Source organism: Ylistrum balloti, unplaced genomic scaffold (genome assembly GCF_031769215.1).
Source record: "Ylistrum balloti isolate Yb309-2 unplaced genomic scaffold, AGI_CSIRO_Ybal_v1 Utg372666, whole genome shotgun sequence".
In the NCBI taxonomy this organism is placed as follows: domain Eukaryota; kingdom Metazoa; phylum Mollusca; class Bivalvia; order Pectinida; family Pectinidae; genus Ylistrum; species Ylistrum balloti.
Window position 1 is genome coordinate 127131 of NW_026783144.1, and position 27689 is coordinate 154819.

General features: G+C 33.3%; 2 protein-coding genes across 4 annotated transcripts; one reads left to right on the forward strand and one right to left on the reverse strand.

The window, feature by feature from the left end:
- Positions 1 to 145: 145 nt before the first annotated feature.
- Positions 146 to 11390, reverse strand: LOC132564731 (methylthioribulose-1-phosphate dehydratase-like). Of its 3 annotated transcripts, XM_060229361.1 has the most exons (9): positions 11304 to 11341; positions 8013 to 8105; positions 7660 to 7754; positions 6765 to 6813; positions 6204 to 6321; positions 5527 to 5649; positions 4178 to 4251; positions 3336 to 3442; positions 146 to 2504 (listed from the first exon to the last, which is right to left on the reverse strand). In XM_060229361.1, exons 2-9 carry the CDS (start codon positions 8025 to 8027, stop codon positions 2390 to 2392), a joined length of 696 nt encoding a protein of 231 aa, XP_060085344.1. In that variant the 5' UTR covers positions 8028 to 8105; positions 11304 to 11341; the 3' UTR covers positions 146 to 2389. The 3 variants fall into 3 exon arrangements, with proteins under 3 accessions (XP_060085344.1, XP_060085342.1, XP_060085343.1); XM_060229359.1 differs by lacking the exon at positions 8013 to 8105 and having other exon boundaries at positions 11304 to 11390; XM_060229360.1 differs by lacking the exon at positions 11304 to 11341 and having other exon boundaries at positions 8013 to 8197.
- A 73-nt stretch (positions 11391 to 11463) lies between these two features.
- LOC132564728 (pyruvate dehydrogenase protein X component-like) lies at positions 11464 to 20886 on the forward strand. The gene is made up of 11 exons (XM_060229357.1): positions 11464 to 11584; positions 12158 to 12235; positions 12599 to 12699; positions 13136 to 13317; positions 13767 to 13862; positions 14465 to 14693; positions 15538 to 15613; positions 15846 to 15907; positions 17045 to 17203; positions 18976 to 19040; positions 19799 to 20886. Exons 1-11 carry the CDS (start codon positions 11464 to 11466, stop codon positions 20070 to 20072), a joined length of 1443 nt encoding a protein of 480 aa, XP_060085340.1. The 3' UTR covers positions 20073 to 20886.
- The last annotated feature ends 6803 nt before the right edge of the window (positions 20887 to 27689 follow it).

The following is a 27689-nucleotide window of genomic DNA, read 5'->3' on the forward strand; positions in this document are numbered from 1 at the left end:
AGGAATAATATGTTATGACATTATAAAACAAAGTTTGATAGAATTCATCGAGTGAACCGATCAAAGGTCAAGGTAAACATAAAGTGTATCTTAAATTCACAGATTTTGAAGTAAGACAAGTTATAAGAAGAATTTAAGATGAAAATGACATTTCAGCAAGGCAAGATTTATTTCATTTCAAGTCAACATTCATCCTAACTGAATGTAATATCTTGAAACATTCAGGTTCCAATTACTAACAAAGTTCAACTATATCTGTATTAACTGGGGAGTAATCTTGATCAGATATACAGTGAAGTGATTATATCAAAATAGACTCTCAACACAATGTAGATATTGAACACAATACATCTATGAACTTTGATATATTCAACCAATGAATCTCTCTCGTCTCAAAAAAGAGGGATTACTTAGTATTATATAAGTTTTTGTGTTTAATTTAAAAATGTGCTGATGTTCATTTGTAACTACAAAATTAGCCATCCATTATTATTACAACATTAGCATTATAAATCTATAACAATATATGTTTGTATGCTAATGTTGTCATTGTGAAACTGTCCTCGGGAAAATGAATTAGTTCGATCTTTTTCAAAAGCAGGAATGCAACACTAACAGTATTTCATCAATACACAACTTAGTGTCATGTATTTGTGGGTACTGTCAATACAAATTCATTTCAAAAAGAAAATTATGCGAAGATGCAGGCAATAGATATGACTTATTGAGTATTGTACACCAACATAATGACATAATAGGCTAGTATTCACAAAAATTCTTACAATACAGATAAAGGTAGGGATTGAATCAGTGTAATACAATTAACTTGGTAATTCATGTAATAAAGAGAAAACACATGTCATACAACAGTAATGAGCTACCTTCTGAGAGAAAAAAATACGCCAAATTTGGCAAATTGAATAAATATTAAAATTTCTATGACAATGACAAATTGTAACTATTGCAACCGTAGTTGGGAAAGGCAAACAATTTTTTTTTCATAATTGCACCAAGAGGTATAAAAATTACAGAAACAGGTATTTCAATGTTTGGTTAAAGTTAAAGGCTTGGAAATTTGATGAACTTGGAGCAAAAAATGGCCCAAACTATATATAGTTCTTATAAAAATTGATCATACACTTTTGGCTAATATACTACAAAAATCTGGCTAGTACAGCACCAGGAAAAGTGATAGCTCTCTATGTGTATACATTATTGTCAACCTAACCTGGGCCGATATTGGACTCTCAGATATTGAGGAGTGCACAATATCAGTTTGATAAAAATGTGCAGCATACTTACAAGCAAAACATCTAACAGACTTGTTTCTGTTTACACTCTCAGTAACTATGAAAAAATTGTAGGCAATATCTATCTAACGGTACTTCAGGAAAAATATAGCACAGCCAGCATAAAGATATGGTACACATGAGTATGAAAAGAATCTCAGAATTGTTTAATTCATGCCAAAAATATGACATTCACATAAAATTCAGTAAAAAGTAAACAATGTCAATTAATTTTTAAATATTTTCGAATTTGTTAAGAAAGGACGAATCTGTAAAGATTTGATCGGATAAGAGAGTCCTTACTTAAAAAAAACTAATATTTAGTGTTTTGCTGAAACATTAATACAGTCAAACCTTGTTATCTCAAACTCTTATAATTCAAAGACTCTTTGTAATTTAAAGTATTTCGATGGTCGCGACCAAACGTCACACAAAACATTCAAATTTACGTAAATTTGATACTCCTAAAACTTCATGTTTTTCCACAGTCCTGCCGACTTTATGATAATGGGGTTTAACTAAATATTAACATATATTCATTCCGCTTAAAAGCAGTCACACATTTCAGTAATATGTTTAAGTGATGGAGGGTCCTTTTGAATCACATAGGTCATAGATGATAGGATTGATGAAGACTTCATTCACATGAATATATGCAATGGATTCACCAACACTCTGTCAAGATTTCTGTGATAAGACTTTTGAGTGATATAAGCTCATGCATGGATCTTTCAAACTCTGATGATCTGTCACAACTTTGATGATATATGTCCAGGTAACACAAACTATTTGAGATAAATGAACCAATCCAATGCCTCTGTCTGAGATACAAGTTTAAGTGAGAAAGACACCTTAAGAAATCTAGACTTAAATGATACTATGAATGTACACATTTCAGCGATAAATCATATTTAAGCACTTTTCGCACTGAAAATATTTCTCTAAAATATGATAACGCTTAAATTTTATTGCATCAAATTAAGTACATTTACAGTTTATGTCCTAGTGACGTAGACTATTTGAAAAAAAAAGATCATGGATCCATCAAAATTTGGGTGATATGAGTGTGAGTGATGAAAAAAAGTTTAAGAGATCGTGCATCAACGACATCCCGTAATGTAAGCTCCTTTAGGCACAGAAGGTAATTCTGTGGGATCCAGTCCGTGGAGTTTCATCTGTACAGCTATATCAAACAGGTAGTCGTAGCATTCACACCTGTTCAGTAAAGGAAACAAGAAGGGAAATATAGGAAATGATATCTTCAAAATGTTTACACAATTTTACAAGAATGGATTCACTTGTGTACATCCTTTGAATCAGATTACTGGAAATTGTCTTTATTGAAGGTGTGGATTTCATATGACCTTTGACAAGTAAATATAGAATCTGCTAGGGATTCTTCATAGAAGATTGTACAGACACACAAGTGAATAACATATTTCAATAAAATGTTAGAATTAGATAGTGTAGTATCAAATGATGAATTTCATAGAGATGTTTCCACTTTAAAGATGATTTGGGCCTTAGTTTAAAGAAAGATAGGCAATCAAGGAGAACGAAAACTGATAAAAAGAAATTTAATAATCTAGCTATGGATGTACACCAGCCCCATAATTCCATAAATTTTATAATTTTGATATGTCTGATAATTTCAGAACACCAAGTATATTTATATATTCTGAACCATGCTACTAGTCAGATGAATGAACTAAATGTCTGAGACTTAAGTCCACTAGCAGTGTCTACCACCTGTGTAATCATAAAATAACTACTATATATTAAATATATGTTGGTTTATTCATCACCTAAATCATGAGTCATTTTCATCCTCTGAATTTTTTTCTATATCATTCAAAGCTAAAACAATGTTTAGACATCAATGACCCTGCTGCCATGTATATGGGTATCTGTTGAGAGATTTTTCGAGATATGATATTGATCCAGAACAGGGTGTGATTCAATATATGTTTGTAACATAACATGTCCCCTCATAAAATAGTGACTGTGTAATTATCAAGACACAGATAAGTAACTACAGAGACTTACATAGTCTTTGCTTTCTGCCAGGATTCTCCCCATACATAAACACCATGTCTTCGGACCAACACTGCACATGTGTCTGGATAATCCTCCATGGCTCTTGACATAGCCTCCTTTATCAAAACACAAACATTTATATTTTGAAATTCATCTTGTCTTTTATTGATTTGAAAGAACAAAGAGTGAACTTAATTAACATATTTATTCTCCTACCAATATTTTTTTTTATCTAGAAATGAAAAAGGTCATAAATAGTAAACTAAATTCTTACATAAGTACAGAGATCCAATGTTATACTGAGTGCAGCAAACACAAATTTAACAACTAATGCCAAGTTGGTAGTAATGAGTTGTAGTAAGTACAGAAACTAAAGCCATGTTGGTAGTAATTACTAAAGAAAACTAAATTTGTTGGTATTTGTTATCAGTACAGAACATTTACATCAATTCCAGAAGGTTTTGTACACACAGGATTACCACATATTAATCTGTTATGAAGGGTTTTATTGTTATTGTCAGGTTGTACATAAACAATGAGACATGAACCAAAATCAGGCTATCAGTGATAAGGACATGGATTAATACAACACCTGTCTACATATATATGTTTATCTACAGAAGGGCTGAGGGATATATCAGATTCAATATCATTACAAATCAATAGTCTTCAATTTACATTCAGCCATGCATTTGAAAAACAACAAGAAATAAAATATTATTTTTTTTAATTATTGCATTTTGCATCAAAATCTAGCACTGTGTAGCATGTGAGAATTTCTTTGTCTTGTGTATGGAAAATGGCCACCGACTCATATCTCATTGATTTGAATTTGAGTCTTGTGGACCTACCTTTAAATCTTTTTCATGAGGCGTGTTCTCAACAATTGGAACAATCAGTTTTTCATCATATCTGTAATTGACACCTGCAAACAGAAACTTGTTGAAAATATTTGTGTCAGGTATTCTTTAAATTCAAAATTTTTATGGTTATTTAACAAGAGGTCCAGGGGCCTAAATGATCACCTGAGTGAACTCACAAACCGAAACACCTTGGGGGTCAGCGAGGGTCAACATGTGCATATCATGAAACTTTCATCCTTTACAAATAATTCTAACCAAGTTTGTATTTCCAATGGAAAATAAAGAAATTATGCCCAAATTGTGATCTTCCCATTTAAACTATAGTAAACTTTACCCCATCCCCATGTTAAAAGTTTATGGACACACTACCAATGTCGGACGGCTGCCAGGTAAAAGGGGAAAGTGAGAGTTTGTCTCAGGTGGTTAAAAATATGTCCACGAGTTACCAGTAACAGAAGCAATAGGATGATGCCCATTACATTTCAATTGTGCTGAACTGTACAGCAGTAATCACTTGGAGGTTTCTTGGCAACCTTATATGCTTGGGGGTTGGAGGTTTTATTATGGAAATACTCATTTTGATTTGATACAATCAATTCAGTCCATTTTAACAGGTTACATGCTTGTCTTCGCCATTTTATCTTACTAAATAGTTCACATCCATCCTTATACAACTCTCATGGGTGTGTAAGAAACTGGATGTCCTGTAATAAATTGTTCAGTGATATCAAAATGAAAGTGAGCTTTCCATATTTACTGCATACCTTTCTCATCAATCAGGTGTTATCAAAGAGAATCGTACTTTCTTGTGCTCAAATCTCGAAAAGCATCATGGCCAATAAAGACCATCACTGCGATGTCAAAAAGACACTAATGGGTAAAAACAGAGCAGAATTTAGAATTGTCACACACTTGACAGAATCCAAATGCTTTTGTTGCTGACAACATCATCGTAACTACTGCATCCATGGCAATTATGTTAAGTATCGTGTGAGAGCAGACTCATTTCTAGCTAACAATAGACTATAACCATCTAACCAAATGTTGTATCGAGTTCTAATCACTTTACCGCTTGGCCTGACCGGATTCAAACCTGGTAACCCCCAAACTCTAGATGGATACCAGTTAAGCAACCTTAACCCCAAAGATAGACTTTTTCCTCTATATGCCTTCCTTTTTCTAAATCTTTGCCTCTAAAGACACAAGTCTTTACCAACCAGGCTCTGTATCTCCTTCTCAAACATTCATCTACATAAAACAAGGGTAGGTCACAGGCACCAAATGTAATAGAAGAGATAAAATGCACAGCCAGACCAGTTCCCCACAGTCTTAATTACCAGATTTGCACTTTCTGATTCCTTTGATCATTTCCTGGTGTGTGATACAGAATTCGATTCCTGGGAACAATAGTGTTGCCATGACAGCAGCTTTGGAATGTGTGTGAATCACTGCACCAGCATCTAGTCAACACAAACATGTAAAACAACAGATTATATTATATTTATTTATCAGTAATGTGTACAGATTTCACAGAATATCGTGCTAAACTAATGAACAAGCACAGATTTTATTAAAATATTACCTAAACCAGATTTGCTTTAACTAAATTGTCTCATGCCACAGGTCATCTATTGGTTGCTTATCGCTATACAACGGCTCTGAAAGTCTTATATCACAACTATAATCCCAGTGCCCCAGTTAAAGGGGCACAACTCTTACAAACTTTCATACATGATCTAATTTTGTATGGCCAGCAAGAATAATACATTGTATACTATGGCCATTCTCTGCGACCATGATTTACCAGAAAAACAATTTTCCATCAAAAAAAAACCAAAAGGAGTTTTCAAGACTTTGTCATGTCATGATGTATAGATGTCTGTAAAACATTTTGTTTTGGAGTGGAAAACAATGAAGACCTTTTCCATGTAAAGAATTTAAAACCAAGTATTTAGTTTAAGATCAGCATAGAAATTTATGACTGCATGATATTGTATAGTTCGCTAAGAATTACCTCTCATAGTGTAAGCATTCATAAAAAGGGGTGTACACTGGCTTTTCTTTAACTTTTTAGAAGGCGGTGGTCCTGCAATGTCTTTCTCATCCATTGTCTGCACAAATAGGTCCTCTGGCTGTGCAAGAGACACTGTATTTCAAAGATTGTGCAGAAGACATACAAGTGAATGGCACCTTTCCATACAAAGTTTGAATTAGTAAAGCCAAAAAATAATTAAACATACACAATGTAGCTGTTTCAACCTACTCGGTGTCTCGTCAGAGATGCTAAAGTCCTAAATTTCAAACTTCATAATTAAGCATAAATCATGCTTAATGTTTTGTTGAATGTGACAAGGCAGTTGTTAATTGTTACCCATAGTGTAAACTTCTAACATTGTTAAACTTGGAGTACAACCTCGTGTGAATGTTCCATACAAATACCATATAAAATGTGTGATGCCAGAGTGTCTAATTTTCACTATTTCCACCATAAGATTGTATGGGATACAATTTGAAAATATGCTTTAATTGTATGGTTTAAATTAGTGTACAACTTCACTGTAGAATTTGAATTTACCTGTATTCTCTCTTTCTGGACTCCTGAAGGGGCAATGTAGATTTCTTCTCTGAATTAAAAAGACACAAATTGAATAAAACATTTTAAATAAGATGTGTGTGATAACAATGAAAATAATTTTGCATAAAATATTCGCTGGCCCCTACAAACTGGATTAAATATGCAATATTCATAACAAATCCCTCTTGCTTCTGTAAATGAGTGAAAATTACCACACTTGTACAAAAATGTAAATAGACTTTTTTTTCTTAGTAACAATGAAAACAAGTATTGTCAACATTATCAAAGCTAATTTATAAAACCATCAAGCCAAAAAATTTCATTTCTGTAAATTATTTTTTCTTCACAAGACAACTCCATAACACCTTACTGAGCCATGAAAAGAATCTCAATTAAACATCCTAAATTGCTTACTGAAAAGTGAACTAAAAACAAGTAAAAAGCTAACTTTTTACAAAATTGTGGAGAATTTATGGAAATATAGCAGAAAATACATAAAGCTGTGTTAACACCTGCCATTTCATGTGCATGGCTGGGAAGAAAGGTTATAAATCAAACATTGTTATCTCACAGGATTTGAAAAACCCTGTTTGATTTGAAGTATTTCGTCTGTCCCGGCCAAACTTTTCACCTAACAATCTATCTCACTTAAATCAAATACTCAGATAACTCAAAAGTTTTACAGCAGTTTCACCAATTTTGAAATAACAAAGCTTAACAGTACTTAGTATATTCTTTCAGGTGTCTCTTTTAAGAAGTGCATCTTATAGCTTGTGTTCTATCATTTATATCTCTGCTACAGATTTTCTAGTATTTGAAGAAATACTACTAAATTAAAAGTGTTATGTAATTTATCATCAATATAAATGATAGTACACATGTCTAGTATATTCACCCATCCTTTATGCTGATACCTCCTCCAGTCCCGGTCACCCAACCAAGATTGTAAAACAAACGACAAAGCTCAGGGATCAGATTCCTTGGGTGCTCCTGAAAAGAAATATGGCCTCATCATTTCAGTAAACTCCGAATAATTAAATCACTCAATGACAAATTGAGAGGTAAAATGGATTTTCAAAACTATACAGGATTGTACAACTACTTATTCATCTAAATCTTACTTACCAAATTCAGAATTTTAAATGTTATGGATTTTTTCATGGGGAAAAAAAAATGAAATTCAGTCTTATGTAGCAAAAGAAAAGCCGCGTAAATTAATCACAACACACAATACTATATGTTCCCCACCTCGTTGGTAAGCATGTTTGATCAAGCTGGCATTTACAGTGTAAATCTCTGTAAGGTGCTCATCTTCAATATAAAGTCAGCTAGTGATTCTACCTGTTACGGAAAAGTGTTGCATAAGAGCTGATAACACTGAGATCAACATGTAGGTTTCATAGTGTCCTAGAGGTAGATCGTGTTGTTGTAAAATTCTCTATCTTAATCCAGTGTTGTGATAGTAATATTCCTAAAGCCTAGCATGCAATAAACTGATGATAGATCGAGAGATTGACCAATCAAAGTAAACCAACAACACGTGCTAGTGTTGTGATCCCTATAAATAGATGCGTGTGTACTGCATTCATATCCCTATAGCTATATACTTATACAAATTTTCCACATGTCGTAACTCTGCACTTGATAATACACGATTATATGATACATATAAGGAAAATGGCAGTGTTTTAAGTGCATTGAGGTCTAGTACATGAACCCAGTTTTTATCACACTGTCCAAACCCATTTCAAGACATCTGGCTATATGTAAACACTGGCTATATGTAAACAGACTACTACTGACCCTTAATCTAAAGATCATTGTCAGATCACATTATCTAATCTCATGGTCAGCTTGACATAATCTGGTATCAGACCAGACACAAACACTCATGTTCATGATATACTACATTGCTAAAATCTAAAAATAAGATTGCCTATGTAACCAGGGCATGTAACAACGTTTGTATGGCAGGGGGCTAGTTATATACTATAATTATAAAAAATCTGCCTGACGTTTAAGTAATTACGTAATTAGTTTCAACCTCTAGAAATTTTGCTCATCCTACCTATTTCAGGTCTTTGGTAAATGTGTATATAATCAATGAAACTTGTATTACCGAGATACTAGAATCTAATTGTAATATCTCCAAACTTGTTATAGGTTATTATATACAGCCATCTTACGATAATTTATGTTATAATGCAGGATATTAAAGGATTTTCTCTATTTCCCCTTCTGGGTCACAACCCTCATGCCCCAGGCATACATATTGAAAGCATGTTACAAACTTTTTTAACCAAATCTTGACCGGATGAATCAGAGAGGTCCTGTTGTAACACTACTAAAAGATCCCAGCAAGTGTCTTTGCTCCAGAATTACTTGTGGAATTTGAAATTGTTATGTGCAATATTACATATTTTCTCTAGATTCAAATCTATTCATAGAGGAATTCATGTATTAATATTGGAAATTCCCTTGCTACCTGTTATTCATTCCAAAGACTGGAAATGTTCCAAATTTATCCATCTGGAGACAAGTATTTCACAATTTGTTGACTGTGATGTCCACAGCTTAGTATTGTGTAAAGTTATATAACATAATAAACTAAACATTGGCTACTTTTGACCTAAACTTCTGTTGGAGTTTTTTATATATATATATATATATATGTCTACAGTACACATGAATATTCATGTACATTTATACTTCAGCTCATATTTACTGTGAAAGTTGTATAACCGTTAACAATATATTTACATATATGTCCTAGCATAAATTGATATTCTTAACAGTATAGTAGAAACGAGTAATGGAAAACACCCTGCTACTGCTGGGGTTTGAACTATTGACTCTTCAGTCTCTAGTCAGACACTCTATCACTGAATTAAAGGGAGGTTCCCACTAGCTGAGGCTAATAAGGCGACCTGTATTCTCAATCAATGATCTTGTTTTAAATTCACTGACTTTCAGCCTGCTGAGCTGGCAAGGATACATATGAATTTTAGTTTATTGTTTCTCTACCTATAAAGCTATTCCATCTATTAAGTGAGCTATATTTGTGGTATATATTGACAGTTGAATTGGTCAAGTTTAAATCTACTTAAACATCCTTGTAATGTAGTTTAAGATATTTTGTTGCATTGCTTCATTCAATGAGAGATAATTCATGAAAGTTAACAGATGTATTTAATTTTTCAGAATAATAAAGTAGATCTATTTTGCTAAAAAAAAGAATCACTTTCTACATAATCCACTTGAACAGTGCTGTAGATCTACAGCGTGTGTACTTTCGCTGCAGATATACCCTCGGAATCCAGAATAAGGAGATTATGTATACAGAAACTCTGATCTTCCACTACACTCCTCCATCCTTACTTTTTTGTCTTTGCCCCCAAAGACATCACATCTAACAACCCAAGTTCAGGGTATCCCCTAGCTTGTTAAGCATTCAACTCCTGCTTAAAACAAGGATTGGTCATGGCACCAAATGTAACCGGAGTGAAAAATGCACAGCCAGACTGCGGTTCAAACCCACAACCTTTCAAACTCTAGATGGATGCTCTACCTACCGAGCTAACTGGTTGCTGACGATCGACTTTGTCCAGTTCTGATACATTTATAAAGATGCAAGATTCAAAGGATAACATACTTTAACTGGAGTACCTCAGGATGGATCAGTATGCATACCCTCCTATGTCCAAACAATATTAATCATTTGTTGTATAAAAAATAATACAAATTTGAAAGTGGTTATAAAATAAGTTAAATGTCAAGAGAGAAAATGGTGCTATAAATATGTTTTAATGATGAATTAATGCATATCAATTTTTAAAAGGATGGGAAGAAGACTGATAGAAGTCCCTGGAAAAGTTTAAATTGCTGAAAAGAATAAAGGACTGTAACTTTGGGAAAAAATTGTTAAATCAAACTGTTCTTCATGATAGAACACAATTTAAAGCCAACAAAGTTTCAAAGAAATTGGTTGAAAACTAAGGGAGGAGATATCTGGACAAGGTGAAACACCTTGAAAAAATGGGCAATAACTCTTTTTAAAAAAAAAAAAAAAAACAACATCACAATGCTTGAAAAATCTTGAAAGATATTGGTTGACAAGAGATCCCCAAGAGACTTTCAGGTACCCACTAATGTTTGATCTTTATTTTTCTTTAACAGTTGGATCTGTTCCCTTATTTCTCGTCTTTCCCGTGTTCAATCCTTAATTTTGTGATTTTTTTAAAACTCCTTCAAGTAATAGAGATAGTAATCATTCAGTGAAAATCCAAGATGGCCGCTTGTCAGCCATTTTGTTTTCCTAATTAGGCCCAAATCAAGAGGTCACAACTAGGGTCCAAGGGGGCATACGTATGAAATTTAAGTAAACTCGTGCAGCTCTCCTCAAAAAGTAGCGACAACGTCCATTGCTTAATCTTAATGTCGACTTAGCTTGCACCTTATGTGATTTCAGTAGGCCTACTACAAGATGTTATGCAAAACCTCCCTATATCATTGCATTAAAAAGGGAACAGTGATTTGTACCGTTTCTGAAATCATAATGTTTTCCTCGTTCATTTTTAAGGTTCAAGCCAACCTGGTCCTCTTTGCCTATTTTAATTGAAAGCCGAGCCACATGGTCGTGGTCAGTTGTGTGTTTACTTGTGCTTCAAACGCAATCGCAACGTTGATTTTTCCTTGGAAAATGGCGTCTGCCATCAGTCACCTTGGCCGGGTTCTTTCTCGGTTGAAAACTGCCGAGGTTGCGAAGGCCGCAAAATGTGTCGTCCAAACACGATTTTTCCATTTACAAAACGCAAGCAGAGGTATGCTTAACTAGAATCATTACAACACAATGTAACTGCTTATTGTATTGTTTTTGTAAACGAAATTGAAAACCACACAGGCAAAATGAAAGTTATAAAAAAGAAGCCAGTTTAGGTAAATCTATACGTTGTACCTGTAACAGAGGTCATGGAATTTTTAGTGACTAGCTAGGATTTGAACAGGAACCTCTTGCCTCCTTAACTTATGTTCAACTGTTTGAGTTTAAAAGAAAGTCTCTCTAACCGAGCGATGTATTATTGTTGCCGGTATCAGTTTAGGCACGGCACAACCCTGCATCAAAATGGGTTTATGTTGATCCTGCATTCAAGGGATCAATACTTACTGCTTGTTTTGAGTGATCAAATGGTCTTGCATATTTTCAACGCATTGATTACTTACAGTAGTAACTATCCCTCAAATACATAACTATAATCCACATGTGGAGTTGTGCCCTAACTCCCCGAATACTTTACCAGGGTTACAAGATTGTTGCATATTAATTAATTATTAAACTTCAAGTTACCATATTTGTTTCATATTGTGGTTAAAATTTATTTGCCTTTTAATCACAGGTACAATGAAGTTGGATATGCCTTCCCTGTCCCCTACAATGTCAGAGGGCAGCATCATCAAATGGCACAAGAAAGAAGGTCAGTTATGTCACAATACTATTTCGTAATTTTGATGAATCCCGATACCAAGATATATAGTGGATTTTCAAAATTTTACTAACTCCAACAGGAAAAGCAGGATTCAGATATTCCTAAAATCACTGCTTTTACCACTTCAAGAATTCTTAACTACCTATAAGTTTGCAGTGATCCTCATATACATTTCGGGCATATAATACAAGTAACTTCTGTCTTCCATAGTCAGAGGGATTTGTCTGAATAAATGGTATTTTCCTGGTCATATCCTTTGAAAAGCATGTAAAATATAATGTCTGAATATAACAGTAAAACATGCCAGGTATGTACTTTATGATGATCAATTTCAAATTTGATTTGTTACAGGGGATGCAGTTGCCCCTGGCGATGACCTTTGTGACATCCAGACTGATAAGGCTGTGGTAACCATGGATACAGATGAGGAAGGGATTCTTGCAAAAATAATAGTACTTATTAATTTTTAACAAGTAAAATTGTATCTTGTACATTTTCTATTTAATTATGATCAAAAGGACATACATGTGTCTTTATTCCATGTAATATTAATGAAACAAGACTTTGTGATTTGATTGAGTCTCTAGCAAGCTTATTAAGTTAAGGAATATCCAACCTCTTGAATATTACTTGGTACAACGAATGTAGAAATTTCACATACTGTAAGCTTTCCTTTTTTCCCAGTGATTCATGTCTCTTGTCAATTTAACACTGTATATAGAATTAACTGCTCTCAATGTTGGAGCTTGTGAAGTTCTTTGAAAATGAAGTACTGGTATATGTATGAGGAACTAATTTCTGACAGTTTTATAATTACCAAAACACAACTTTATAATTACTGAAACACTTGATATGTATGAGGTTTAACATAAATTCTTTGATTGACAGATGCCAGAAAACTCCAAGGATGTGAAGGTTGGAACATTGATTGCATTAATGGTAGAGGAGGGGGATGACTGGCAGAATGTTGAAGTCCCTGCTGATGCTGGAGCTGCAGCCACTGGTGGTGGCAAGTCTGAAGCTGAAATCCCAGCAGCAGAAACCCCTACAACACCATCACAAAGTGTAGGGTTAGTATAACAGGAGAGTTTCATTTACTTGTCCCACACCCCACACCCCCTTAAATGTCCCTTTTTTTCTTTTTAATATGTCAAATTTTTGCTGTTTCACCAAAAGTTTGAAGCAAATTAGATGATGTATTTCTGGCAAAAAAACTTTTATAGAAAGTGTTTTTTTTTTCTTTATCAATTCTATTTGCATGGTATCTTTTTTTTACCAATTTTATTAGATATAACTCCTTGAAGAGAGTACCATTATAATGGTCATGATGGAAAAACATAGCTGCCATCTTTAATTGAATTATTATTGTCAGTGGATTTCTTGTAGGCCTGATTGACATCAAATAACTACTGCATAGATTTATACTTTTTATCCAAACATATGTTTCAAACTGTCAACAATTTCTGGAAACACAAGACTGATGACGTTTGTTATAAAAGTTTGTATTTTCTAATTTCAGGCCAATTGGACCATCTGTTCGGAAGCTGATGGAAGAATACAACCTGTTTGGAGTGTCTGTACCTGGTACAGGACCACAAGGGAGACTCACAAAGGGGTATGTAACAAATTTGGCCCGAATACTGTATCATACTCACAAAGGGTATATAACAAAGAATTTCATTGGTTTTCATGTCATACTCACAAAGGTGTATATACATGTAGCAAAGAATATCATTGGCTCTTATGTCATACTCACAAAGGTATATATTCATCTTACAAAGAATCTCATATTAATTCTCATGTCCCACTCACAAATGGGTATATACATGTAACAAAGAATTTCATTGACTGTCATGTCATACTCACAAAGGGGTATGTACATGTAACAAAGAATCTCATTGAAGGTAATGATACAAAGTTCACTTAGAAGTGTATATAGGGGTTATATCATTAGACATGATTTGAGCTCACGACAGACTTGCAATGATATGTGTAAATCTATATATCAATGTCAATAATGTTTATCAAAGATACTTACAGAAAACTTGGAGGCTAGGTAACAGCATATCATAGGTTCTCATAGTTAACACTTATATAGTTCTGTTTCTTTGTTCATGTTAAAATGTCAGTGTGTGTGGCAGACTGATAAATAGGAGTTTTCACCCTTGAACCAAGTCTCATTTTCATGAAATGATGTATATGGATTTTATATTTTAGGGATATTCTTAACTATATAAAAACAAAAAGTTTGACCAAGCAAGTATTACCAGTGGAATTAACACCCCCAACACAGCCTGCTGTAGCCTCCACACCAGTGTTGCCTCCTACTGAATCATCCCTGCCTGGATCACCTCCACCTGTCCTGGATATGGAAGGTGCTGAATTCGTAGATCTTGAACTCACCTCAATGAGGAAAACTATAGCCAAAAGACTAACACAGTCTAAGGTATCATCGTTTTCAAGATTATGAATTTTTATATGGTTATAATATTTTTAATTATATCTAAAAATCTATTTGTCAATACACATGTACCTTGGTTTTATTTTCACTTCTATCATCATATCACAAGCACAGCTTATATGTAGATAGTGTCAGTCAACCTTTTCAAATATTTTCATCTGCTTATAAGTGACAGGTAAAGGTTTTTTTTGAATTCGGAAGTTGAAATAAACTATCCTACTATTGAATTAATAAGTCTTTAGATTTTGGGATTGAAATATTAGTTACAAAAATTTCATCAGCTTTCATTGAATTTCAGCAAATATGGTCCTGCATTACCAAATGTTATTTTTGGGTTTTCAAAAATTCAATGTGGCTGCCATTTTAAAAAAATACACCTTCTAAACTTCTGTTCTGATGGTTTCATGTGTTAGAAAAGTTAAAATCAAGAAAATGCTGTTTGGGATTGAATAAAAAGATCATTTTCCCCACCATTACTGCAATAAAGTCTGATGACAATAAAGGCTCATGGGCCAGGCCATCTTGTTCATAACTTGAGTAGGTTTACCTTGACAATAGAAAATTTAAACAACAATGATAGTAGGTCTTATAATGATATTTTGATTCAAATCTATATTCAACAGAGTACCAGGTAAGACATTTTCAGGAATATGAGATATTTACTCCACATCTTTTTAAGAAGATTTCATTACTTTAGTTATGTAATTCTGTAGTTTCTTAGGTCATGTTTTGGTAACCAAAGTTTATGTCAGGATCCGTGGTTTCATTTTTGGGTTTGTTGTACAGTTTTACTTTGTACCAATTCTTTTGGTGTTTTTACCTTTTTCAGACAACAATACCACATGCCTACATGTCTGTTGAATGTGATTTAGGTGCTGTCACAAAGATGAGAAATCAACTAAAAAGTATGTATAAATATTGGAGAAACAGCTTTTATTAAATCCAAAATGAAACAGCAGATTTATAAGCACTAGAACATTTTTTATGAAATGTACTTCTCTTTGAAATTTAAATCAAAATTTATTTATTGATTTATCAGAAATAAATCAAAATATTCTGAAATTATTTAATTGTATTATTTTTTAATGTAGAAAATTAAGATTGAATATTTCAAAGTTGTTTGATGTTTTCTTTCAGGTGAAAATGTGAAAGTTTCTGTGAATGATTTTATAATCAAGGCATCTGCATTAGCACTACAGGTAAATAGAAAGAAACTCATAGCATAACATACAAAGCTGTCCAAATAGATCTTAAAATACTGTATGAAAATATCTTAAAAGTTCAGTAAGTTAAAAGTATCAAATGTTGTGTGAAATTGAAAATTGTGTCAAAATCTAACTAATTTACTGAATATTTATAGACTAAAAAAAGGAAACATTTCTTTGATGCTCTTTTTCCATTACAATATCTTCACCCCTCTTATGCATGTAGTAAGCACTTCATTACTGCATCCATGCATGCAAAATGTTAAGATTGTGTGAAAGAAAAGAAAGAGAGATATCTCGCGAACCCATGAAAATATTTATTCACATCATTTAGAATTACCCTGTTAAGGTCTACATATGATTAGATTTTGGTGGTCATCGGTCAAGGTTAAAGGTCACCCTTGATCACTTTTGAATGTTAACCATGTGTGCAAGATATCTCATGAACCCACCTACTTTTGCATAACCTGGTTGAAATAGTTCAGATGGCCTAGAATTATTTCACAATAAATGAAAGCACTTGTGCCTGATGTAAAACTCAAATGCACATTTTCAGAATTTCCTGTCAGAAATGAAAAAAACTTACCAAAAATAAGATATCATCCATGTTGTATTTACTAGCTAAACATTTCAGGAAATATGTGTGTGCACCGACCCTGCTGTATACTAAAATTCAGAAAACTAATGGTTTTTAGCAACTTAGCTTCGAGACAGGTACATATAGACCCCTCAAACAGAATATGCTGAATATTCTACAGTCCAGCCTCGGTCACAATCTGTACCTGGCATTTCCCTTGAAGGTTATGCTGGTCCAACTGTTTAAGCTGCTTACGTGATCTTTGTTCTTATTCATACACCATGCTGGTCATTGGGCAAGGTTAAAGGTCAAAGGTCAACCTTGACTTTTTTTTAAATGAATAACTTGTGACAAGATACCTTTTGAACTGAATACATAAACCCTCAGTAGATTAAGATAAGAAGAAAAAAATGAGGGGGTAGGGGTATCTTATAGATGGTAGCTCCTTCTCACTTAGTTTTTATTTCCCTTAAAATTTATGCACGATGTATTTACACGATTTTATTTGACTGTGTTAGTTTTTTAAGTATAATTCATTGTTCTTATTTCCACAGAGAGTGCCAAGTGTGAACTCAGTTTGGCAAGGGGACACAGCGCAGTCCTCTTCAGCTGTAGATGTGTCAGTAGCTGTGGCAACAGATCAGGGACTGATAACTCCAATTGTAAAAAATGCAGCTTATTTACCAGTAGATGAAATATCAAGTACAGTTAAAGTGAGTATATAAATCTACTTGAAATGTTGAAAGATACTTTCATTTTGGTGTAAGATCAGAAATAATGGAAGCTTTCTAAAGTTACTCTACTTTATATCTTGGAAAAGCCGAAAGTTGTTCAATAATATTTTTGCCAACCGTTATCAGATTATGGGTTCTTTAAATTGGCCTTTGTCTGAGGTCAGTGGCCCATTTGTACGTCCATCAATTCTTGTCATCATGAGTGGTTCTTTCTCAAATTCATATGAAGTTTCCCTCTGGTCCCCAAATGTGTCTTTCAATTTTGAGACTGGCCAGAAAAACAAGACAACTGACCTAAGGCAAACATAGGTTTTGACTATGAGAGCTATTTAATCACTATTTTATGATTATTTAGTGTATTATGCTCAAATTTCTTATATAGGTTTTCCTTGATCCCTTGTTGAGCCCTTTTAATCTTAAGACTGATCAGAAAAATAATGAAATTGGCTTAGAGTAGAAGTGACCGTCATGGATTTTGATAAGTTTGTTATTGCTATTCTTTCAGAAGTATTGGATGGATCTCTCACATATTTCAATTGGTTCCCCTTGGTCGCCAGTTTGAATCTTCTGATATGTAAAAGAAAACGAAGTTGCTGTCTTGATTTTATAGTTGCTATTATTTGAGAAGGACTTGATGGGATGTTGTTAAATTTCATTTATGAGTTCTCTTTGGTCCACATTTGCATGCTAGATGAAGATTTAAAAAATTTGATGAAGGTTTCCCTGGTTTGTGGAATTTACTCTATTATTAAATCATCTGTCAATACAACGAAGTAAGAAGAACAAATAAGAGGGAAGAAGGAGAGAAAATATCCAACTGATAAAGAACCAATGATAATTACACTATGGTGGGGGCCAAGATCCCTGATATGGAATCTCTCTGAATTCACACAATTTGAATTTTTATGAAATTTAAATTTTCAAGTGTAGCACCACATTGTCTATATTTCTGACTGTAAGCCCATGCCTTTAATAAGCCCATTTATATAATTATATTGCTGCACGGTAGGATTACGAACAAAGTTTATTTCATTTTCCTGCAGTAGGCTCGTCCCCTGACTCTGAGTCGAGATGTATTGGCCATCTGGTTTTCATGGCAGGATAGAGATGGTGTAGATATTACACGATTACACTCTGTCCAGATTCATTGCTATAACATGGAATGTTTTCAGTGTATATAGCTGACCATACCATTCAAACATATTTAGGACATTCCTGATGATCAAGTGGTACATTGTAAAAAATATCACCAGGTCTAGGGAAGGAAATTTTTTTAACAGATAAGGGAATTATTTGTTTATTCAACATATCCCAACTCAAGGCTTGAAAGGAACCATGGAAAAATCTTGAAATGAAAAGAAAATGTTTCAAAAATTGTGATAGTTTTACTTTATTGATATACAATGTACCATATATAACAGATTGATTTATTTCAAGAATAATTGACTTGTTCTTCTGTATTATATATAGGAAACTGTAGCCACACTTTTGCCATATGGACAAGTTTAATAATTGGAAAAAATTGAAGTTAAAGCTGAAAGATATGGTTTGATGTATTTCAATTTGAATTTAAAATTAGGAAAGTGAACAATTTTTCTGTGCAATTTTTTACGATGTATACACTCAAATATTCAACTTGAGTGATGATTAATTTACATAAAAAATTCTTTATGTCTGATGTAGTCTTAATTTCTGGAGTTTTCTGTTACCATTGACAGAATAATATTGTAGACTTATACATCTTTCCACAGGAGTTAGCTGTGAAAGCTAGAGAAGGAAAATTACAATTGAGCGAGTTTCAAGGAGGATCATTTACGTAAGTCAATCATTATCAGGACATGAAGTAGATTCTATTTCTCTTAATTTTTTTTATTTTTCCAAATTATTTCTTACATTACATAGATACCAGACAGCATACACACTCGTTTTCACAAACAAAATAATATACATACATAATGATGTATAACACGCATATCATCATCGTCGTCGTCGTCATCATCATCATTTTAATACAAAAATGTCCCATCCAGAAACAAGTCATCTTCATACAATCATCATCATAATCATCAAATTTGAAGTAGTACTGGTCAGTGTGTACTTTGTGTTTGACAGTAAGCTGTAGAATACTATCACCTGTGCTGCACATAAGTAGTATATCATCTCTGCTACAATGTAGTGCCTATAAATATTCAGAAGTAGAAAAGAGAAAAAAAAACACTCATTAGGTGACTAACTGCAAGACCCCTCTTTAGATATGGGTGTGGTTCCTACAATGTCTTCTATTTACAATTACAGGATGTCTAGAACTCCTGAGTAAGGCCTACTGTATAACAACACATGTGGTCGTAGGAGGAAAATTAAAGTGGGCACCTGCAGACTGCAGATTTTCTTCAATGATTTTAATTATTGGGCATAGAAGAGACTAAAAATTGATGTTATCATCTTGGATCTTTCAGAAACCTGATCAAACTTTATGATGTTGTAATTAAGCATGTCAAGGACATGTTTTATAAATGGAAAATAACATTATGTTAATTATAAGTCTTAAGATATTTTGCAATCTCTCTTTTGCAGAATTTCCAACCTTGGAATGTTTGGTATCAGCGAGTTTACAGCAGTTATCAACCCTCCCCAGACTGCCATCATGGCTGTTGGCACCTCCCGTCTTGTGCTCAACAATGAAGGCAAACCTCAGACGAATCTCACAGTTAGTCTGTCATATGACAGTCGTGTCATAGATGAGACAGAAGCATCACAATTCCTTGAAGTATGGCGCGATGTGATGGAAAACCCTAGCTTTATGGTCTCTGGTTCTCCACGATCAAAGCTTGCGGCAGATTTTGCATAATGATAGCAAAGGTTATTACAGAAGTATCAAAGGAATATTTTTGTTAAGTATGTTGGTTATAGTTACAGCATATCACATACAGTTCAGATTAAGTGAATGAAATATCAGAAACATTGTGTACCACATATTTGACTGCAAACTGAAGCAGTCTACCAAAAAATTACTGGTACTCTTAAATGAACTAGAAATGGCATGAAATCATCTTTGCTTATGTTCAGAAAAGATTAAACACTGATTAAAGAATAAAAAATTGAAACAGACAATTTTTAATACATGTACATAAATATAGGTATTAAAATCTTATACTTTTGAAAAGTAATCTAATTTTCAGCTTAATCTTGAAAATAATGACCAGAGTTCAAGAGCCTTAATTTTCTGGAATAAGGAAAGCATTTCTTGAATATCCATTCTATACCAATAGTATGATATACATGTACTGTATCAGGATTTGTACATCTTGCTAGTTTTATTGTTCCTATGATCTAAATGTGCAATTATATCAATATTCAGGTCCATTTAACATCATGATAAAAAGGCTGAATTTATATGGAGACTAAAACCTAGAACCCTGTGGCTGGTGATGCTAGAGTTAGAAATGATAAATTAGGGTTATGTATACCTTTATTTGAAATAGAACTACATTCTGTCTAAAGTACCGCTTTGGATGATATCTAAAATACTGCTGATACTTTGGCATATCGACAGGAGCAGTACAGTCTTTCCTGAATTTTGTTAATATCACCTTTGTGTAAAGGTATTCAACATGTTTTAGTGCTCTTGTTAATTAACTTATTAAAGATGTATGTAAACAACACTGGAGATTTGTGTTATCATGTAAGGTAATTTGCTCAAGTAGCAACTTGTGGCGCTTCATCTGATTTCCATCTATATTTACAATGTATTTGATCTAGAGAGTTGAAAACATCTTCAGAATAACCAAGAGGATATGGGTTGCAGTTTGTTGCATGCTGGATTTAAGGGGTTTTATAATTAGTGTAGTTACTTTGACTGCCTTTCAAGTTCACAATTAAAATTTATACAAAATTGTGGTCATGTCTGGAAATATTACGGACATATTTGAGCTGTAACACAATGCTATGAACCAGAGAAACAAATGGCCTTGACCGACTTCTGAATGTCTTATACATATATTGTACATTGCATATTCTTTAGAAGTTGGATCTTTTTCCTTTTCTTTCTCCTACCATTAACTTTACAGAGTTTGAACATTTTTCTTAATCACCAAAATCAAAAGGTACAACTAGGATGTATGGGTAACCTATATAATTTGAAAAAAAATCCCTCTAGTACTTCTCAAAAAATATCAATAACAAACTTTGTCAAAATATAAGATGGCTGTCTGTCAACCATTTTGTATTACTTATCAGACTTAAAATTAAACAAGTGTAACAAGGAACCAAAGGGAATGCCTATTGGTCATTTTGTTTTCTCAATCAGACTTGAAATTGAACAATTAGGGACTGTTATTAGGCCATGTATGTAAAGTTTCTCAAAAAAGAGCAATAACATACTTAAACTGTCAAATGGTGGCCATTTTGTTTTCCTGATCAGTCTCAACATTTAATGGGCACAACTGTCAAACAGTTTCATCATTAAATTTGTACAATTAGAAACACAGGGAATCTGCATACAAAATTGCCAACAAGTCAATGCAGCTTAGTTTAGCCATATAAGGTATATACCTGTTCAGTCAATTTATGAACAATGGTCTTGTCATTGTCCTATTATAAGTCCATCCCCTGATTTTGAATCAGAGGTGTTGGCCCTGTGTAGGATAGATGTGAGTAAGAGCCATTCAGTATTTATTGATAAACTGAACGAATTTAACAAGGACGGAGCACTTATTAAGGGACGAGCCAAAATACAACAGAAATCTTATCATTCTGAGAAAATTTAATCAGTAACAATGTTTTTATTAGAATCTATTGAAAACTACACATTGTAAAGTATGTATATATATAAACACTGCAATTTGTGGAGAACAACCATAGAAATATTTGAACACTTTGCTGATCAAGGTGTCAAAATACACAGAAAACAAAGCAGATATTATATTTAAATGATTACATAATTGGCAACAAGGTTAAGCCATTTTAAAAATACTCCGAGAAATTTTGACATTTCTGGCCGTTAATTGGAGGAGACTTTATTGTTAACAGAACTAAATATATCAATTTCGTAAGGTATACACAGAGAAGGCATAATAACAAAACAAAATGACTCATTTTGACTTTGCATCCTCTGCATCTCGGCAGAATGTGCAGCATGAAAAAAGCATCACAGTATTTGGTTTATCATAAAATATATAATTTCTTTTATCATCACTACACTGAAGATCATTAAAATTCTTGTCCAAATGATGATTGCTTGCTGACACATGTATTTCACCTTTCTGTACAACCTAAAGGTCCCAAATCTACAGAGAAGTTTACAGTCAGGTAAAAGATTACTTTGTTTTAACTAAGAAAGATGCCTTTACCCAGATAAATTGGGTCTACGTCACTGAAATCAGGATCCCACATAGTGCTAGAAAAGTAATTCAAAATTAAGTCACTTTGTTCAAGATTCTGCTAAACAAAGCAATATTTATCTTTGCTTCATAAATATACTGACATTTACATGTAAAAAAGAAATTATAATCGAGACTGACAGAGGTTTAGTCTTAAAGATGAATAGTATAACTAAAAGCAATCAATAAAGAACGTTTGAATTTAACAACCATAAAAGAAGCAATACGGTGTTATAAGACAATACACAACAAGTGATATCACAGATTGTTAATGTACACAATACTGGAAAATTTCACATTCTCTTTTATGAACAAGAGTATCAGTGAAACTGATTCATGCTCCCAGAAAAACAACTTTATTGGAAACAAAATTTGAACAAAGGGCAATAACTCTGTAATCAAGAGGTTGAGGGCCCTGACTCTGATACACTGCACATCGTCTCAGTATAACCTATGAACAATGTAAACACCAGGTTTCTTTATCCTAGTTTAAATGCATGCATAGTTATGCTCTTGACAGACCATTTTATCAAAAATCAGTGACAACATAAGGGTGAGAAAACCCTGAATTTTGTAAATTAACATTGCCTAAATAGGAACAATGTAGACACCAAGTTTCAATATCCTAGTTTACTTACAAGCACAGTTTTACCCTGGACATGATAAATTTTAACAAATGGCAATAATTCTGTAATAAAAAGAATGTGGGCTGTGATTTTGGTACACTACAAATTGTCGTAGTATTATCAATGTATACACCAAGTTTCATTATCCTAGCTTAAATGCAAGCAATTTAAAGTTTATGCTCCAGACACAAAATTTTAACAAAGGGCAACAACTCTTAATTTAGGCTTGTGGTTCCTGGATTTTCTACAATGCTCATTGTCTTTTTATACCCAAAGTATACACAAAGTATCAAGGTCCTTTCTTAACTGGGAGCAAAATTTTATAAATATGCTCTGCAAACAAATGGGCAGCAACTATATGCTGCGATGGAAATTTTCGTAGAGCATAAAAATCAGAATATCAGATTCAAATTTACAGAACATGTGTATCTATATTTTGTTATATGTATATATACCTGTTATGCTTAACAAGAAACCATTTTGAATAGGCAGCTTTACATGGTATTCTACCATTTTATCCTGTTTTCTGGCATGTATCACAAAACTGATTTTAAAAACGACTTAAATCATATCATCACTGGAAAAGTTATCATAAACATTTTATCATATTTGTTAATTCCTGTATTTCACTGGCAAAAATGTAATAAAATGCTGTAATTCATAGTTAGTACAACTGCAATTATAATCAAAACAAGAGAGACCATTGTATGATCTCGATCAGTTCTTCATAAGGTTGAGCTCATTCTTTTCTTCTGAACGTTGTAAATAAGGCACAAAGTGAAACCTTCATATGTAGGCAAAGATGCTTTCAAGTATTTCAAGAAACAGTGATAATTGATCACCTATCAGACTTTCATCAACACCAAAATGGACAATGCATAAAAATGGGGATCTTGATCCCTACAAAGAAACACCAATGAACACAATGAAAAACTATAGCTCTCACAATCCACCATGGCATTTATTTTCTTGATCAGTTCCAAAATGGCTGATGCCAAAATAGGGTACAGGGGAAGCCGACATATAAAATCTGAGAATGATTCATCCACAACTTCTCAAGGAAGAGCTATACCAAACTATTAATCTAAAAGTCTTCAATGGCTGTTTGACCGCCATTTTGTATTTCAGTCAGTTTTAAAATGAACTAGGGACAAAGAGAAACCTAGAATCATATATGAATTTGAGAATTATCCTTCCAGCACTTCTCCCATATATAGTGATAACAAATTATTACTATCTAAATCCAAGATGGCCGCCTGTCGGCCATTTTGTTTTCCAGTCCCCAAATATACATTGCACAAGGGATTAAGGAAAGCTACAAATGAAACTGAATTGGAGCATTATCCATCCAAAATCCTAGAAGGCCACCTATCTGCCATTTTAATATTAAGATCTGTTTGACAAACAGACAATGCATAACTAGTGACCAAAAGGGAACCTACCTATGAAATTTGAGAAAGATCCGTCTAGTACTCGTCTCGATATAGCGATAACAAGTACTGTAAACAAAGTATGGACGATGGATGAAGGTCAATTTGAACAGCTCACCATCTGATTATTATATATGTAAATGTCATCAACATTATCAAAGAACACAAATAAAACAAGAATATAATATGTACTAGTATATATATATACAATGTATATGAATAAGTATTTGAAAAATATTTATCTGCTATCAGAAATTTTTTTCTTGAAAGACAAGCCATCAAGTGAACTTTCATTTGTTCATACACTAATAAAAACTAGAAAAAAAAAAAACGTCTGTAACACATGCATAAAAGGATCACTGATGAATTTGCAGTAGTTTTCAAACATGACCTTTGAACCTTAATCTTGATTATACTATGAGGTAAACATGAATTAATCTAATCTCTAGGTATGATATTAATTAATGGGATGTACAGGATTAATATTTTGGTAACACTATTCCCATGTAATAGAGGGAGCATAAAAATGAATTGCATTATGGTACTTATATCATCACCTCTGAAATCACAAAATGTATCGGACCTACATTTCAATTTTCTCACACAATTCTCTTAGCTCATATCTCAACCAAATAACACAATACAGTACATGTACCACACTTGGACAGGTGGTGTTCTAAATTTTATGGGTTTTTTTTTAATTTTTTTTTTTTTTTACCAATTTCAGTTTCATTTCTTTTTTTAGTAATGCTGATTAATTTGGCAATATCAATGTTACAGAGTATGAGTCCTTTAAATCTTTTCTGACAAAAATGAAGGAAAAGTTTGAACATGACTTGTAGCAATACCTGATATACAGTTAAATAGAATCATGATGGTGGTACATAAACATTTAAAACAAGAAAGTCAGCATTCATATGAATCATGTGCATATTAGATATTTTAGTTTTGGACAAGGAAGTTACATTCAAATATGTTAACAATACTAGAAAACTCATAATCTAGACGTTTTGTCAGAAAACGGATGTGTTAAGATTATTATGGATCCACTATATAAAGTTATCAAATTTTTTAAAGTGCTCCACAATATGTCTTGACAAAGCTGCAAATCACGATGGAAATTTTACAAATCTACATTGTCACATATACAATTCATTTTGTAACAGGATCCAGTGTAATGAGATGTTTACTGTTAGTGTTGCATTGTGCTTCCTGATATTCTAATTTGGAGTGAAATCAACGTATATAATCAGCCACACTGTATCACAATGCAAGACCAATGAGGTCATACTTATATCTTCTATTGTCATGCATGTATAAAAAATTCAACATCAAGTAAAATACATTGTAAAGATAAACAAATGAGAGCATAAATTACTCTACTACAGCAAGAGGCCTATAAGGCCTCCCCACCCCCTCCTTCACCTGGCTTTGTTTGCCTGAATTGTTTTATTCTACAAGAAGAAGAATTCTGAAAAATTAAATCCATTCCCAATAGCACCCTGCCCTCTACCCCTCCAGGGGGTCAACTAAACCATTTATACAAAAGCCTCCTACACCCAAACAAGCTTCAGACTTTATCCTACCGTTTCTACAGAAGTGGGATTTTACAGAATATGCTCATTTTCCCCATTGGGACCTGCACATTTCTCTAACGGGGTTGACACCCACTGTTTGTTCAAAATTGAGTCCCCTTCACTGGAGGATGTTTCAGGCAAAAGTCAGACAGATCCTAGCATTCCTACAAAGAAAGGAATCTAGGCCAGGTGATCTATCAAAACGAAGCACATTTTGCATAATTGTCTTATGAGCTACCAAAGGTCAGCAGTAATAACTATACAATTATATTCTAATTATAGGGAATAAAAATATAACTTAATTTAAGGCACTAAATATATGTATTCAATACACAATACAATGTCAGTTGTTGATATCACATAATACACCAATTATTTCCAATAATTAAGTTTTTCACATCAAACTGGAAAATACCTGATTGTATATGTTTTTATATTGCATATACATGAGCAGCAGTGTTATCCAAACAGTATTTTTCATTCCTTGGGTTATCAATACACACAGTGACTTGCTAATTGGTTTCGGTCAATGTGATTATAGACCTGTCATAGTTAACACTCCAAAACATACGAAATCTTTTCTAAACAGAAAAGGTAGGTCCATACATTCACTTTGTTGTACATTTAAAAACTTGTGTGCCCCTGTGTTAACACAAATCCTTCAGAAGTTCTGCTGAAACATTTTGTGTAGTTTGCTTTCTGTCTTTCCTTCTTTGAAAAGATATCAAAATACTACCAGGAAACAATTATCAAGATATCTTTTAATCGGACATTTGTAAGGAGAAAAGACTCCTTAAAGACCGATTCCTGTCATTCTTCAGCGGTCCAATAACCATATATAACATTTTAATCAAATATTTTTACCAGTTCATCCATTTTCTTGGCACATTTACATGGCATTATTTGTATACTATGAAAACTTTCTCAATTTCACCAAAGATTGCACAGATATCTAATCCCCGTAACAGGAGAAGTTTTCTACAGTGTTTCATATAATTAGATTTCACAGTACTTTATCAAGGTGTCAAAAATAAACATACACTGTTCAATGTAAAATTCCTATGCTTACAAACACATTATAAAAGGTTGTTAAGAGATGAAGTAGGCATAGCCAAAGAAACATCACACATCAACACCAGACATCTAACTTCTGTGTATAATTGGATTAATAACTAAATCCTTGACATCAGGAAGTAAATTGTAAGTGATGAGCTGGTAATGTATTATTACAATATTACAACTCACAATTGAGATGCTACTACTGGGGATCCTTTGCTTAAAACAGAAAACTTCCCAAATTCACATCACCTCTTATACACTGTGACTGTGTTTACTCTTCAATGTTTCTTCTGAAGTTTGTCTACATGTAGATCAAAATTCACATCGTTACACATTATGCCTTCCCTGTCTTCATGATCAGCATTTCACCTGATTTTCCTCACTCCTCAACATGT